Here is a 16,856-nt window from a genome sequence, read left to right as displayed (position 1 = left end):
CGTGGCTGGGTCTTCCAGCATGACAACTACCCGAAACACACAGCCAGGGCAACTAAGGAGTGGCTCCGTAAGAAGCATCTCAAGGTCCTGGAGTGGCCTAGCCAGTCTCCAGACCTGAACCCAATAGAACATCTTTGGAGGGAGCTGAAAGTCCGTATTGCCCAGCAACAGCCCCGAAACCTGAAGGATCTGGAGAAGGTCTGTATGGAGGAGTGGGCCAAAATCCCTGCTGCAGTGTGTGCAAACCTGGTCAAGACCTACAGGAAACGTATGATCTCTGTAATTGCAAACAAAGGTTTCTGTATCAAATATTAAGTTCTGCTTTTCTGATGTATCAAATACTTATGTCATGCAATAAAAAATGCAAATTAATTACTTAAAAATCATACAATGTGATTTTCTGGATTTTTGTTTTAGATTCCGTCTCTCACAGTTGAAGTTTACCTATGATAAAAAAATTACAGACATCTACATGCTTTGTAAGTAGGAAAACCTGCAAAATCGGCAGTGTATCAAATACTTGTTCTCCCCACTGTACAAGACAACAACCAAGAATGAACATCTCACATTTGGATAAACAAGGGTTTTGGAGACGATAATATTTAGTTAAATGAACCAAAACAGATAGACGAAGGCTGTTGTGTAACGAATTAGAATTGCAATGGCTCATGTCCAAATTCCAATGTTAAAACTGCACTGGGTGAACATGTTGAAAACATCATTTTATTTGAGCCATTCATCCATTCAGCCGAGTTCTGCCCAGACTGGTTCAGTCGCAGTCAGCCAAAGGCCTCCAGCTCTAAACACTTGAGATGAGAAACCACAGGGCACAGCAGAGGTGGTACATTCAGCACGGCTTCCTCCTCGTGTTCAATTTGGCAGAGGCACAGTCACGCTCTCACACCGTCTGTGGTCTCCCTGCCCAAAAACAGGCCCTGGGCCTCAGGCGAGGGACATTTCCACAGGTGGCATCAGCACTTACATAAGTGTCCTCGTTGTACTGTACGTGTGTGTGTGTGTGTGTCCTTCTGGTCTAGTAGTAAAACACATTCCCATCATGCTCTGTGGTGGAGGCTCCAGTGTGACTGTGCTATCCCACAGCTGGTAAAGAGCTCTTAGATTAGAGCAGGATTCTGTCTTTATATATATATATATATTATATTATATTATACACACACAGTTGAAGTCGGAAGTTTACATACAGTTAGGGTATAGTCATTAAAACTTGTTTTTCCAACCGCTTCACAAATTTCTTGTTAACAAACTATAGTTTTGGCAAGTCGGTTAGGACATCTACTTTGTGCATGACACAAGTAATTTTTCCAACAATTGTTTACAGACAGATTATTTCACTTATAATTCACTGTATCACAATTCCAGTGGGTCAGAAGTTTAAATACACTAAGTTGACTGTGCCTTTAAACAGCTTAGAAAACTCCAGAAAATGATGTCATGGCTTTAGAAGCTTCTGATAGGCTAATTGACATAATTTGAGTCAAGTGGAGGTGTACCTGTGGATGCATTTCAAGGCCTACCTTCAAACTCAGTGCCTCTTTGCTTGACATCATGGGAAAATCAAAAGAAATCAGCCAAGACCTCATAAAAAATGGTACACCTCCACAAGTCTGGTTCATCCTTGGGAGCAATTTCCAAATGCCTGAAGGTACCACGTTCATCTGTACAAACAATAGTACGCAAGTATAAACACCATGGGACACTGCAGCCGTCATATCGCTCAGGAAGGAGACGCGTTCTGTCTCCTAGAGATGAACGTACTTTGGTGCGAAAAGTGCAAATCAATCCCAGAACAACAGCAAAGGACCTTGTGAAGATGCTGGAGGAAACAGGTACAAAAGTATCTATATCCACAGTACAACATTCCACAGGCCTCAATCAACTGCCTGATCAACTCTATACGAAGGAAATGTGTCGCGCTGCATGAGGCAAATGGTGGTCACACCAGATACTGACCGGTTTTCTGAACCATGCCCCTACCTTTTTTGTGACCAACAGATGCATATCTGTATTCCCAGTCATGTGAAATCCATAGATTAGGGCCTAATGAATTTATTTCAATTGACTGATTTCCTTATATGAACTGTAACTCAGTAAAGTCTTTGAAATTGTTGCACGTTGCGTTTATATTTTTGGTTCAGTGTAAATTAGTAGCGTCATCAGACTTCAGAGCACGCTAACCTCAAAATGGCACTCCTCTTTAGACAGAGTAGAGACTCAGACAGTTTACACAACAACTAGTCTACAAAGCCTGGGTTCAAATACTATTTGTAATCTGACAAGTACTTTGGCTCTGGCCTAATGGGCGGGGTTTGTTTTATTAGTCTAGTAAGCCAAGCTCAAACAAGCACAGAAATGATTTTGAAATGTATTTGAACCCAGGTCTGTAGGCTACTACCCAACATGGTGTATGTATGTATGTATGTATGTATGTATGTATGTATGTATGTATGTATATACATACATACATACATACATACATACATACACACACACACAATACCAGTCAAAAGCTTGGACACACCAACTCATTCAAGAGTTTTTCTTTATTTTTACTATTTTCAACATTGTAGAATAATAGTGAAGACATCAAAACTATGAAATATAGTATGGACATGTAGTAATCAAAAGTGTTCAACAAATCAAAATACATGTTATATTTGAGATTCTTCAAAGTAGCCACCCTTTGCCTTGATGACAGCTTTGCACACTCTTGGCATTCCCTCAACCAGCTTCATGAGGTAGTCACCTGGAATGCGTTTCAATTAACAGATGTGCCTTCTGAAAAAGTTAATTTGTGGAATTTCTTTCCTTCTTTAATGCATTTGAGCCAATCAGTTGTGATGTGACAAGGTAGGGGTGGTATAGAGGAAATATATTTTCCTGCAACCCGCCTCACCCAATGTGGAACGGATTCTATTATTTCTTCATACCTTTTATCAAGAACCCACAGCTGAAACTAGCCAGCTAACTAGCTACTGCTACTAGCCACCGTTAGCGGTCTTCACCATTGTCCGTGGCCTGCACAACCTACCAGCCAGCTCTAGCCTGGACAATTATCGGCCAGTCTGCACAATGCGCTACCGACCCAGAGCATTTATGATTTTCTGCCGGAATCACTGGACCTTAACACCGGATCATCACAACTAGCTAGCTGCAACCGAATGGCTGTTGTTGTTGGCTAATCACCACTTGTCCCAAAGCTAGCACCAGTTAGCCTTGAGCTAGCCTCGAGCCAGGCCCATCTCCCGGCTATCCACCTCCCTGTCAACCGGACGGGACCTCCTAGTGTCGACACGGAGCCCCGCCGATCCATCACGACTGGTCTGCCGACGTAATCGTCTGATATGGTTTCAACAGGCTTCCCGTTGCGACGACCACGAAGATCCATCTGCTAGCACCGGCCCGCTAGCACGCGCAATCAACAGCCGTGCCTCCTGCTCGCCTGTGCTCGGACTTACCTATTGCTGTTCACTGGATCTTATGATCACTCAGCTACACATCTGATGCCCGCAGGGCTGTTCCTTTACACGGTACCCCATCCTGTTTATCTGTTTAGCCTCAGCACAAACTTTCGTTGCCATTACCAGTTGTTGTCTTAGCCCTCTCGAATAACACCTGTGATTGCGTTATGCCTCTCTCCCATGTCAATATGCCTTGCCTATTGCTGTTCCAGTTAGTTGTTATTGTACTATTTCACTGTAAAGCCTCCAGTCCCGCTCAACCTGCCTCAGATAGCTTCTTTGTCCCACCCCCTATACATGTGGAGACCAGCTCAATCGCTTTCATCGTTACCCAATGCTTAGGTGTACCTCCACTGTACTCATATCCTTCCATATCCTTGTCTGTACATAATGCCCTGAATCTATTCTACAACGCCCGGAAATCTGCCCCTTTTATACTCTGTACCCAACGCACTAGAAGACCAGTTCTTCAAGCCTTTAGCCGTATCCTTATTCTATTCCTCCTCTGTTCCTCTGGTGATGTAGAGGTTAACCCAGGCCCTGTAGCCCCCAGTATCACTCCTACTCCCCAGGAGCTATCATTTGTTGACTTCTGTAACCGTAAAAGCCTTGGTTTCTTGCATGTTAACATCAGAAGCCTCCTCCCTAAATTTGAGTTATTCACTGCGTTAGCACACTCCGCCAACCCTGATGTTCTAGCAGTGTCTGAATCCTGGCTTAGGAAGGCCACCAGATATTCAGACATTTCCATCCCCAACTACAACATTTTCAGTCTCGATAGAACTGGCAAAGGGGGTGGGGTTGCAATCTACTGTAGAGATAGCCTGCAGAGCTCTATCATACTATCCAGGTCTGTGCCCAAACAGTTTGAGCTTCTACTTCTAAAAATCCACCTTTCCAGAAATAAGTCTCTCACTTTTGCCGCTTGCTACAGACCACCCTCAGCCCCCAGCAGTGCCCTGGACACCATATGTGAATTGCTTGCCCCCCATCTATCCTCAGAGTTCATACTGCTTGGTGACCTAAACTGGGACATGCTTAAATACCCCGGCCGTCCTACAATCTAAATTAGATGCCCTCAATCTCACACAAATGATCAAGGAACCTACCAGGTACAACCCTAAAGCCGTAAACATGGGCACCCTCATAGATATCATCCTGACAAATATACCCTCTAAATACACCTCCCCTGTCTTCAACCAGGATCTCAGCGATCACTGCCTTATTGCCTGCGTCCGTAACGGGTCCGCGGTCAAACGACCACCCCTCATAACTGTCAAACGCTCCCAAAAACACTTCAGCGAGCAGGCCTTCCTAATTGACCTGGCCCAGGTATCCTGGATGGATATCGATCTCATTCCGTCAGTAGAGGATGCCTGGATGTTCTTCAAAAGTGCTTTCCTCTCCATCTTAAATAAGCATGAGAACTATGAACAGATATAGACTGCCCTTGACCAGCACAAAAACATCCTGTGGCGTACTGCATTAGCATCGAACAGCCCCCGCGATATGCAACTTTTCAGGGACACTGTAAAGTCCATGGAGAATAAGAGCACTTCCTCCCAGCTGCCCACTGCACTGAGGCTAGGAAACACTGTCACCACCGATAAATCTACAATAATCGAGAATTTCAATAAGCATTTTGCTACGGCTGGCCATGCTTTCCACCTGGCTACCCCTACCCCGGCCACCAGCTCTGCACCCTCCGCTGCAATTTGCCCATGCCCCCCCCCGTTTCTCCTTCACCCAAATTAAGATAGCTGATGTCCTGAAAGAGCTGCAAAAATCTGGACCCCTACAAATCAGCTGGGCTAGACAATCTGGACCCTCTCTTTCTAAAATTAGCCGCCGAAATTGTCGCAACCCCTATTACTAGCCTGTTCAACTTCTCTTTCGTATCGTCTGAGATCCCCAGAGATTGGAAAGCTGCCGCGGTCATCCACCTCTTCAAAAGGGGGTGACACTCTAGATCCAAACTGTTACAGACCTATATCCATCCTATCCTGCCTTTCAAAAGTATTTGAAGGCCAAGTTAACAAACAGATCACCGACCACTTCGAATCCCACCGTACCTTCTCCGCTATGCAATCTGGTTTCCGAGCTGGTCATGGGTACAACTCAGCCACGCTCAAGGTCCTAAACGATATAATAACCGCGATTGATAAAAGACAGTACTGTGCAGCCGTCTTCATCGACCTGGCCAAGGCTATTGACTCTGTCAATCACCGTTTTCTTATTGGCAGACTAAATAGCCTTGGTTTCTCAACTGACTGCCTCGCCTGGTTCACCAACTACTTCTCAGATAGAGTTCAGTGTGTCAAATCAGAGGGCCTGTTGTCTGAACCTATGGCAGTCTCTATGGGGGTGCCACAGGGTTCAATTCTCGGGCTGACTCTATTCTCTGTGTATATCTATGATGTCGCTCTTGCTGCTGGTGACTCTCAGATCCACCTCGACGCAGACGACACCATTTTGTATACATCTGGCCCTTCATTGGACACTGTGTTAACAAACCTCCAAACGAACTTCAATGCCATACAACACTCCTTCTGTGGCCTCCAACTGCCCTTAAACACTAGTAAAACTAAATGCATGCTCTTCAATCGAACGCTGCTTGCACCCACCCGCCCGACTAGAATCACTACTCTCGGCGGGTCTGACCTAGAGTATGTGGACAACTACAAATACCTAGGTGTCTGGTTAGACCGTAAACTCTCCTTCCAGACTCACATTAAGCATCTCCAATCCAAAGTGAAATCTAGAATCGGCTTCCTATTTCGCAACAAAGCCTCCTTCACTCATGCTGCTAAACATGCCCTCGTAAAACTGACTATCCTACCGATCCTTGACTTCGGCGATGTCATTTACAAAATAGCCTCCAACACTCATCTCAGCAAATTGGATGTAGTCTATCACAGTGCCATCCGTTTTGTCACCAAAGCCCCATATACTACCCACCATTGTGACCTGTACGCTCTTGTTGGCTGGTCCTCACTACATATTTGTCGCCAAACCCACTGGCTCCAAGTCATCTATAAATCACTTCTAGGCAAATCCCCGCCTTATCTTAGCTCATTGGTCACCATAGCAACACCCACCCGTAGTATGCGTTCCAGCAGGTATATCTCACTGGTCATCCCCAAAGCCAACACCTCCTTTGGCCACCATTCCTTCCAGTTCTCTGCTGCCAATGACTGGAACGAACTACACAAATCTCTGAAGCTAGAGACACTTATCTCCCTCATTAACTTTAAGCATCAGTTGTCAGAGCAGCTTACCGATCACTGCACCGGTACACAGCCCATCTGTAATTAGCCCACCCAACTACCTCATCCCCATATTGTTATTTACATTGTTATTTATTTTGCTCATTTGCACCCCAGTATCTCTATTTGCACATCATCTTCTGCACATCTATCACTCCAGTGTTAATCCTAAATTGTAATTATTTTGCACTATGGCCTATTTATTGCCTTACCTCCATAACTTACTACATTTGCACACACCGTATATAGATTTTCTATTGTGTTATTGACTGTATGTTTTGTTTTACCCCATATGTAACTCTGTGTTGTTGTTTTTATCGCACTGCTTTGCTTTATCTTGGCCAGGTCGCAGTTGTAAATGAGAACTTGTTCTCAACTGGCTTACCTGGTTAAATAAAGGTGATATAAATAAAACATTTTTAAAAATAGCCCTATTTGGTAAAAGACCAAGTCCATATTATGGCAAGAACATCTCAAATAAGCAAAGAGAAACGATAATCCATCATTCATTTAAGACTAAGGTCAGTCAATCAAGAAAATCAAGAACTTTTAAAGTTCCTTCAAGTGTTGTCGCAAAAACCATCAAGCACTATGATGAAACTGGCTCTCATGAGGACCACCACAGGAAAGGAAGACCCAGAGATACCTCTGCTGCAGAGGATAGGTTCATTACAGTTAACTGCACCTCAGATTGCAACCCAAATAAATGCTTCAGAGTTCAAGTCAGACAACTCAACATCAACAGTTCAGAGGACACTGCGTGAAATCAGGCCTTCATGGTCAAATTGCTGCAAAGAAACTACTACTAAAAGGACACCAATAAGAAGAAGACACTTGCTTGGGCCAAGAAACACAAACAATGGAAATTAGAACAGTGTAAATCTGTCCTTTGGTCTCCAAATTTGTGTATATGTGAGACGCAGAGTAGGTGAACGGATGATCTCTGCGTGTATGGTTCCACCGTGAAGCATGGAGGAGGTGGTGTGATGGTGTGGGGGTGATTTGCTGGTGACACTTTATTTAGAATTCAAAGGCACACTTAAGCATGGCTACCAAGGCATTCTGTAGCGATACGCCATCCCATCTGGTTTGCGCTTAGTGGGACTATCATTAGTTTTTTAACAGGACAATGACCCAACACACCTCCAGGCTGTTTAAGGGCTATTTGAACAAGAAGGAGAGTGATGGAGTGCTGCATCAGATGACCTGGCCTCCACAATCACCCAACCTCAACCCAATTGAGATGGTTTGGGATGAGTTGGGCCGCAGAGTGAAGGAAAAGCAGCCAACAAGTGCTCAGCATATGTGGGAACTCCTTCAAGACAGTTGGAAAAGCATTCCTCATGAAGCTGGTTGAGAGAATGCCAAGAGTGTGCAAAGCTGTCATCAAGGCAAAGGGTGGCTACTTTGAAGGATCTAAAATACATTATGATTTGTTTAACACTTTTTTGGTTGCTACATGATTCCATAGTTGTGATGTCTTCACTATTATTCTACAACATAGAAAATAGTTAAAATAAAGAAAAACCCTTGAATGAGTAGGTGTGGCCAAACTTTTGACTGGTACTAATATATATATATATATATAAATAAATAAATAAATACATAAATAAAATAACAATTCTAGCCTATTCTTAGACTAGTCATTCATTGTGGTGTGACAGCCCTGTGGGTAGCCTAGCAACACAGATCCCCAAGGCTACATTCTCAAGGGATGCAGCATTCACATCCACTGGCAACTGGAACAGCAGGCATCTGGCAATCAGGAGAGTTCTATCAAGTGGATCGGTAACTACATTGTCATGTAAGGGGGTGCAGGTGGTGAAAGTTGATAATATCCTGCGGTTGTGGTTTTAGTTCTTCCTGCTGTGGTGTTGTTTACTGGTCTCCTATAGACGGGTGGGTTGTTAAGCAACACAACAAAATTGATGCGTGCGCAACCGTGGTGCAAAACAGGAAACTATATTTCCTCTCCAAATCTTTATTGAAAACATAAATACATTTGCACAATCAGCACTTGTTGTTGCTCAAATACATTGTTACATTTGTTGGTTTAGCTAGCTGGCGAATTTTAGCCACATTATCAAAAGAGTCAAAACAAGACATGGTATCAATAACAAGGTACAACGAGCCACCTACGATTCCCCACATGGCAGCTTCTTGTCCTTGTTGCTAGCTGTCGGACTGTCCAGATTCATAACACACAGCCTTCTGCCCCATAGACTCGCATTTTTGTGACGACGTCATCTAACCCATCTATGACCAGCAAAAGGCCTAATTGCCATTAGGGATAAATAAAAGGTAATTGAAGTGGTTAGGCGTGCCTGGCATAGCTGTGGTAACTCCACGCTAATGAAAGAAAACAGGGAGAGCACCTTACCGTAATACCTATAGTAGCCCCACACCACAGGAGGCTGGTGGAACCCTAATTGGGGAGAATCGGCCCGTGGTAAAGACTGGAGCGGCACGGTAACAACTACATCCATGTGGTTGATGCCATTCCATTTGCTCCGTTCCGGCCATTATCACGAGCTGTTCTCCCCTCAGCAGCCTCCTATGCCCCACACTTATAAGAGCCCCTTACCGTAAGAGCCCCTTACCGTAAGACCCATAGTAGACTGTCCCCATGCTAATAGAGCTCGCCAGCTTGTAGCCCTAAAACCCAGAAATGAGTTACTTCTGGTTCGTTCAGCCATCCCTATGGCGAAAATGAATGAGGAAAGAATTGGGATTTGGAATAAATGCCGAAAATAAGGTCTGAGGTTAACACAGGCTTAGGAGATCTTTTCCAGAGCGACTTACAGGAGCAATTAGGGTTAAGTGCCTTGCTCAAGGGTACATCGACAGATTTTTCACCTAGTCGGCTCGGGGATTAGAACCAGCGACCTTACATTTACGTCATTTAGCAGACGCTCTTATCCAGAGCGACTTACAAATTGGTGCAGTCACCTTATAGCCAGTGGGATAACCACTTTACAATGTTTGTTTTTTTTGGGGGGGGGGGGGGGGGGGTAGAAGGATTACTTTATCCTATCCCAGGTATTCCTTAAAGAGGTGGGGTTTCAAATGTCTCCGGAAGGTGGAGAGTGACTCCGCTGTCCTGGCGTCGTGAGGGAGCTTGTTCCACCATTGGGGTGCCAGAGCAGCGAACAGTTTTGACTGGGCTGAGCGGGAACTGTGCTTCCGCAGAGGTAGGGGAGCCAGCAGGCCAGAGGTGGATGAACGCAATGCCCTTTCGGTTACTGGCACAACGCTCTTAACCACTAAGCTACCTGCCGCCTGTCTATGAGATAATAGCAGTCAGTTAACATGACCTTATGAATTATGAAACCTTTATGTGCTCTTCAAAATTCACAAAAAGTGACATTACCTGATTAAGATTATCTCATAGAACAAAACTTATAAGAAATCCTAAGCCTGTGTTTACCACAGACCTTATTTTCGGCGTTTATCCAAACACGCCATTCATTTTCCCAATAGGCTTTGTCCAACGAACCATGGAGGAGTGCCTACAAAAAGACACCATTACTATTTATCTTTTAATAAGAAGGACAACCTCTTACCGTAAGACCCATAGTAGACTAGCCCCACACTAATAATAAGAAAGAGAGGGACGACCCCTTACCGTAAGACCCATAGTAGAGTATCTCCACACTAATAATAAGAAAGAGAGGGACAACCCCTTACCGTAAGACCCATAGTAGAGTATCCCCACACTAATAATAAGAAAGAGAGGGACAACCCCTTACCGTAAGACCCATAGTAGAGTATCCCCACACTAATAATAAGAAAAAGAGGGACAACCTCTTACCGTAAGACCCATAGTAGAGTATCCCCACACTGATAATAAGAAAAAGAGGGACAACCCTTTACCGTAAGACCCATAGTAGAGTATCCCCACGCTAATAATAAGAAAAAGAGGGACAACCCCTTACCGTAAGACCCATAGTAGAGTATCCCCACACTAATAATAAGAAAAAGACGGACGACCCCTTACCGTAAGACCCATAGTAGAGTATCCCCACACTAATAATAAGAAAAAGAGGGACGACCCCTTCCCGTAAGACCCATAGTAGAGTATCCCCACACTAATAATAAGAAAAAGAGGGACGACCCCTTACCGTAAGACCTGCAGCAGGCTAGGTGGTGTAACGGTGCCTGAGCCTGGTCTGATGACCCCAGTACCATTGAGCGTGCCCAGTTGGACCTGGAACATGGGCCGGAGCGTGATGCCTGACGACTGCAACCTGGTCTTCAGCACCTCCAGAGGACAGGTCACGATGGCTCCCACCGTACCACTACATCTGTAGAGAGGAAGATGAAAACATGTTCCTGAAAACATGTTCCTAGCTCCTGAGTGGCGCAGTGGTCTAAGGCACTGCATCGCAGTGCTAACTGTGCTACTAGAGATCCTGGTTCGAATCCAGGCTCTGTCGCAGCCGGCCGCGACCGGGAGACTCATGGGCGGCGCACAATTGGCCCAGCGTCGTCCAGGGTAGGGGAGGGAATGGCCGGCAGGGATGTAGCTCAGTTGATAGAGCATGGCGTTTGCAACGCCAGGGTTGTGGGTTCGTTTCCCATGGGGAGCCAGTATTAAAAAAAATAAAAAATAATAATTATTCACTAACTGTAAGTCGCTCTGGATAAGAGCGTCTGCTAAATGACTAAAATGTAAATGTAATGTAAATGTTGACCTTTATATAACACGGTAATAACGCAGTAACCTGAAGAAGGCACAGTGATGCCAAAACGTTGGGGTTTTACCCAATAAATGACTGGGAGGTTTATATATATATATATATATATACACATACATACAGTGGGGGAAAAAAAGTATTTAGTCAGCCACCAATTGTGCAAGTTCTCCCACTTAAAGATGAGCGAGGCCTGTAATTTTCATCATAGGTACATGTCAACTATGACAGACAAAATGAGGGAAAAAAATCCACATTGTAGGATTTTTAATGAATTTATTTGCAAATTATGGTGGAAAATAAGTATTTGGTCAATAACAAAAGTTTCTCAATACTTTGTTATATACCCTTTGTTGGCAATGACACAGGTCAAACGTTTTCTGTAAGTCTTCACAAGGTTTTCACACACTGTTGCTGGTATTTTGGCCCATTCCTCCATGCAGATCTCCTCTAGAGCAGTGATGTTTTGGGGCTGTCGCTGGGCAACACGGACTTTCAACTCCCTCCAAAGATTTTCTATGGGGTTGAGATCTGGAGACTGGCTAGGCCACTCCAGGACCTTGAAATGCTTCTTACGAAGCCACTCCTTCGTTGCCCGGGCGGTGTGTTTGGGATCATTGTCATGCTGAAAGACCCAGCCACGTTTCATCTTCAATGCCCTTGCTGATGGAAGGAGGTTTTCACTCAAAATCTCACGATACATGGCCCCATTCATTCTTTCCTTTACACAGATCAGTCATCCTGGTCCCTTTGCAGAAAAACAGCCCCAAAGCATGATGTTTCCACCCCCATGCTTCACAGTAGGTATGGTGTTCTTTGGATGCAACTCAGCATTCTTTGTCCTCCAAACACGACGAGTTGAGTTTTTACCAAAAAGTTATATTTTGGTTTCATCTGACCATATGACATTCTCCCAGTCCTCTTCTGGATCATCCAAATGCACTCTAGCAAACTTCAGACGGGCCTGGACATGTACTGGCTTAAGCAGGGGGACACGTCTGGCACTGCAGGATTTGAGTCCCTGGCGGCGTAGTGTGTTACTGATGGTAGGCTTTGTTACTTTGGTCCCAGCTCTCTGCAGGTCATTCACTAGGTCCCCCCGTGTGGTTCTGGGATTTTTGCTCACCGTTCTTGTGATCATTTTGACCCCACAGGGTGAGATCTTGCGTGGAGCCCCAGATCGAGGGAGATTATCAGTGGTCTTGTATGTCTTCCATTTCCTAATAATTGCTCCCACTGTTGATTTCTTCAAACCAAGCTGCTTACCTATTGCAGATTCAGTCTTCCCAGCCTGGTGCAGGTCTACAATTTTGTTTCTGGTGTCCTTTGACAGCTCTTTGGTCTTGGCCATAGTGGAGTTTGGAGTGTGACTGTTTGAGGTTGTGGACAGGTGTCTTTTATACTGATAACAAGTATATATGTGTGTATATATATATATATATATATATATATATATATATATATATATATATATATATATATATATATATATATATATATATATATATATATATATATATATATATATATATATATATATATATATATATATATATATATATATATATATATATATATATATATAGAGTGTGAGACTTTTATAGCTTACAGTTTATTCACTGTTAGTCAGCACCTCCACACAAAATAATGTTCTCTGGGTGTGCGCCAGCTCATGCTTTTTAATAACATAATATATTCAGGCCTTTTAAGTCAGCTGTACTACATCTTCCCTGAGAAGAGGAAAACACATGGATACGGCATTATTAATAAAGTTATTAACATGGCGGAGGACAATAGAGACTGAGCTCCAATAACCTCAGTGTAAAAGATGACCATAGACCACCAGAAGTGGAGAACGTTTGCTGACCAATGAGTGACCAGGTATTTTACGTGTCGTGGGGTATAAAACACTAAAGGGCATCCCTATAGCTTGAGCCTAATAGCCGTTTAAATCTCCAAACCATGCACTTCATTTGATTCATGACCTTAACAAGTGAGGGATAGTCTCGAGTGACAACATAAAAATACCCGTCTACAACACCTGTCCATCCAAGACGAGCTTAGACAGAATCAGATTAGTTTAGCAAAGGCTTCCTCTAGTGGGTCTATCTTGCCTGCCTTGTACTGCCATGTACTCTTTGTCTGAAGGGCAGGTCAAAATGCAAGGGCTTCCAATTCCAAAACACCCAGCTAGACATACATTCATTGTTTATCACGTCAATCCTCCTAGTGGTCTGGGACACCATAAGGTAATGTGACGCTGTATCATACAGTGTCATATAACCCTACGCACCCATGTGTACTAACCATAATATGGCTACAGTCCAGACGCCCTAACAGACACTCAAAGTTAAAGTTTACATTTGAAACTAGAAACCACCATTCATTTACAAAATTAAGTCCTATGTAAATATACAGGCTAGTTCTCAATGTCGTGCCTGGAAAGTGCACTGCACCATAGCAGCCTATGCAAAGTGACCAGAACTTGCAAGACAAGTTAGACTAGATTTAGGATCTCAAGCTAAAATAAAATGTAGTATTGCCTGAAATGAGAGGAAACTAATCTGTTTGCTCCAGTCTCCTGTAGAAAAACAATGGTAAAAAAAACATTATGGTACTTCTTGTCATTGGCTAAGATATTCTAAGACACACACACACACACACGATATACTGTATATGACTGGGATTTATATTCCTCTGTGGGATTAATATAGTATCAGACTGTAGTAAATGCAATATCAGCTCTAGGTATTGAATAGTGCTTTCCCAAATGTCAACAGCTGTCAACTGATGACCTTAACAGCTTGAGTGACATAAGTACTAGCTTCCAAAAAAAGCTCCCAAGTTAAAGATTCTCTCTCTCACTCTCTCTGCGAACATACATTTTAGGATGGGTACCTTTAGTTTTGATCATCTTCCATATTTCCCCTCTATTGCAGAATAGAATGTTAGCTATACATATAATAGATTCCTCCATTCTAAGCTGCAGTAGGTAACATGAGAAAAGCTTGCTAGCTTAGCACTTTGCATGGTCACAAGAATCAGGGTTTCCCCAAACTCGGTCCTTTGGTCCCCCCTGGGTGCACGTTTTGGTTTTTGCCCTAGCATTACACAGCTGATTCAAATAACCAACTCATCAAGCTTTGCTTATTTGAATCAGCTGTGTAGTGCTAGGGCAAAAACCAAAACGTGCACCCAGGGGGGACCACAGGACCGAGTTTGGGAAACCCTGACGTTAAAAGAAATAAGCTTTTGGTCTTAATTTAAAAGTTAAGGTTAGGCATAAGGTTAGCAGTATGGTTAAAGTTAGGTTTAAAATCTGATTTTATTAAGATACATTTTAGAAATAGGCAGAGTTTATGCCTTTGTGGCAACTAGTGACGACCATGTAATGCGAGGAGATCTACGTACGGTCAGAATAGACTGCGAAACTTGCCAACTAATACCACATCAAATTAAAACATTCATCATCTTGATTTTACGATGCTGTATTTACGTTTATTATATCTCAAGTGTTATGAACTTTATAGAAATAGAGAGCATTACAAATGGCTAAGATTCCCACATTTCATGCATAAAAGGTAGTTAGTTAACTGTTAACGTGATAGCTAACACGGCTTCAGAAACCAATATCCGGTGGATTAGCCAAGCTAACTAACACCGCTAGCAGTGATAAGGACAATATTTGGCCACCTGACATCGCATAACTAGACTGAACCAGTACCTTGGCTTGAGGAAACGATGAATATGACGAGGTTCTCCTCTCGTCATATACACACATCGTCTCCTTTAAAACCCTGCAGGTACTGGTTCAAACTAGACGGGATGATACAGTAAACGTATGCTAGTTAGCCAGTTAAAATACTGTTCTGGAACACATTGACATTGTACACCATTAGAGTTAGCAAACGACCGCATGTTGTAAAGAGCTAGCTAGCCCCTCGGAACGAGAGCAAGTAGCTTGCTACTACTGTAACTTCCTTTTAAAATATTCAGCTATGCTAATGCTAGCTAGCTGTCACATTTGAGAAAAAGGTCGGAAAGGAACACTTACCCCCCTGCGAAGAGATGTAATAGCGTATTATTATTTTGTGCCATTTTTTATTTTTTAAACTATAACCATAATCTTATTTTTTCTTCCCGTAAATGTAATCTTTATAAATCAGAGGCGATAAGGTGGGTTTTCTTGCTCGTCCACCCGGCTTTCTCTGAATAGGTCCACCTCTACTGCAGAATCTGAAGAGATGAATTAATTTGCGTCATGGGAGTTGTCGGTGACGTAGAGAGGTCTGACAACAGGGGTTGGCTCTTTTATTTATGGAAAGAAAGATTGACCAATTGATTGACGGAACAGTTGACAACAGATTAGAGAGATTAATAGTATCCAATTAAACAATGTACTCAAGGGAGCGCATCTGATGTATGAAACAAATGTATGCCCTCACTAACTGTAAGTCGCTCTGGATAAGAGCGTCTGCTAAAATGACTAAAATGTAAAAAATAAAAAATAAAAATAAAATGATGTCCTGTCCTATCCTACCCTTCTCCTTCTTTTAGTCAAGGTTACTGATAAGAAAGAACTGTACAGGTGGACGTAATTTTATAGGATTATATAACATGTTACTTTCACTTAGCCAGTGTATCAAGAGACGACATAAAGGAGAGGGAGACAGAAAGAGATCAAATCTTAATGCATACAGAGTGATTGAACTAGTTGACACACACAAGGCTAGCTCTAAATCCATAGAGCTGAAGGTCTACACCATAGAGAATTATAGAGGCCTCTGGATGGATAAACCCCGTTTTTGCACTGACGTTGCCTTTGAAGGCTTCCACCATTTTAAAGTAGTCAACTGGGTTTAGGAAGGATCACATCATTCCTTCCAGGTCATCAGGAGGGATCAGCCAATGAATTATACTCTTGAGCAAACATTCCAGAACTACAGGTGGCTGTAAATTGCCAATCTTGGCTTTATACCTGTTCAAACAACACCCTCCGGGGGGCAGTATGCACCCTTTCAGTTTGTTTCCCAACTCATAGAAGTAGTAGAAGAAGAAAATGGACAACTTCAAAATAGAGACCAATGCTCTCACAGACGCCATAATGGGACAGATACAATGATGTGATGTCTATCTAAGTCTATGGTCTACACCTGTGACCACTTCAGCACAACCCCCCCCCCCCCCCCCCCCCATCCCATTGAAGGGGTAAAGGCTTGATTTGTATTTTGGCCACTGGCTGTCTTTTTCCAGTTTTCAACAGACCAATTGTCTGCTTCTAGGTTTATTACTAATTTATAAAAGTGAACCGATATGTAAATTAATGCGCCTCCTAGGCTGCTGTTCTGGATACTGATCAATCAGTTACAAACGTCCCAGTTTTACCACACACACACACACAAAAAAAACATTTGTTT

General features: G+C 43.2%; 2 protein-coding genes across 2 annotated transcripts in view; one reads left to right on the top strand and one right to left on the bottom strand.

Moving 5' to 3' along the window:
* LOC311149743 (solute carrier family 25 member 33) overlaps positions 1-15,700 on the bottom strand; it is a 29,145-nt gene extending 13,445 nt beyond the window's left edge. The window contains exons 1-2 of the mRNA XM_084186955.1: positions 15,494-15,700; positions 10,867-11,049 (exon numbers count right to left, since the gene is read on the bottom strand). Coding sequence (XP_084043081.1) covers positions 10,867-11,049; positions 15,494-15,537 — 227 coding nt within the window. The 5' untranslated portion in view covers positions 15,538-15,700. The remainder of the gene's footprint in view (positions 1-10,866; positions 11,050-15,493) is intronic.
* LOC311149472 (uncharacterized protein) overlaps positions 1-16,856 on the top strand; it is a gene marked incomplete at both ends in the record, with an annotated part of 790,865 nt that overhangs the window by 691,284 nt on the left and 82,725 nt on the right. The window lies entirely within an intron of this gene.

Source organism: Coregonus lavaretus, assembly GCF_964263955.1.
Source record: "Coregonus lavaretus genome assembly, chromosome: 22".
Classification (NCBI taxonomy): domain Eukaryota; kingdom Metazoa; phylum Chordata; class Actinopteri; order Salmoniformes; family Salmonidae; genus Coregonus; species Coregonus lavaretus.
Note: the sequence above shows the minus strand (reverse complement) of the source record. Positions and strands in the feature narration are given on the sequence as shown.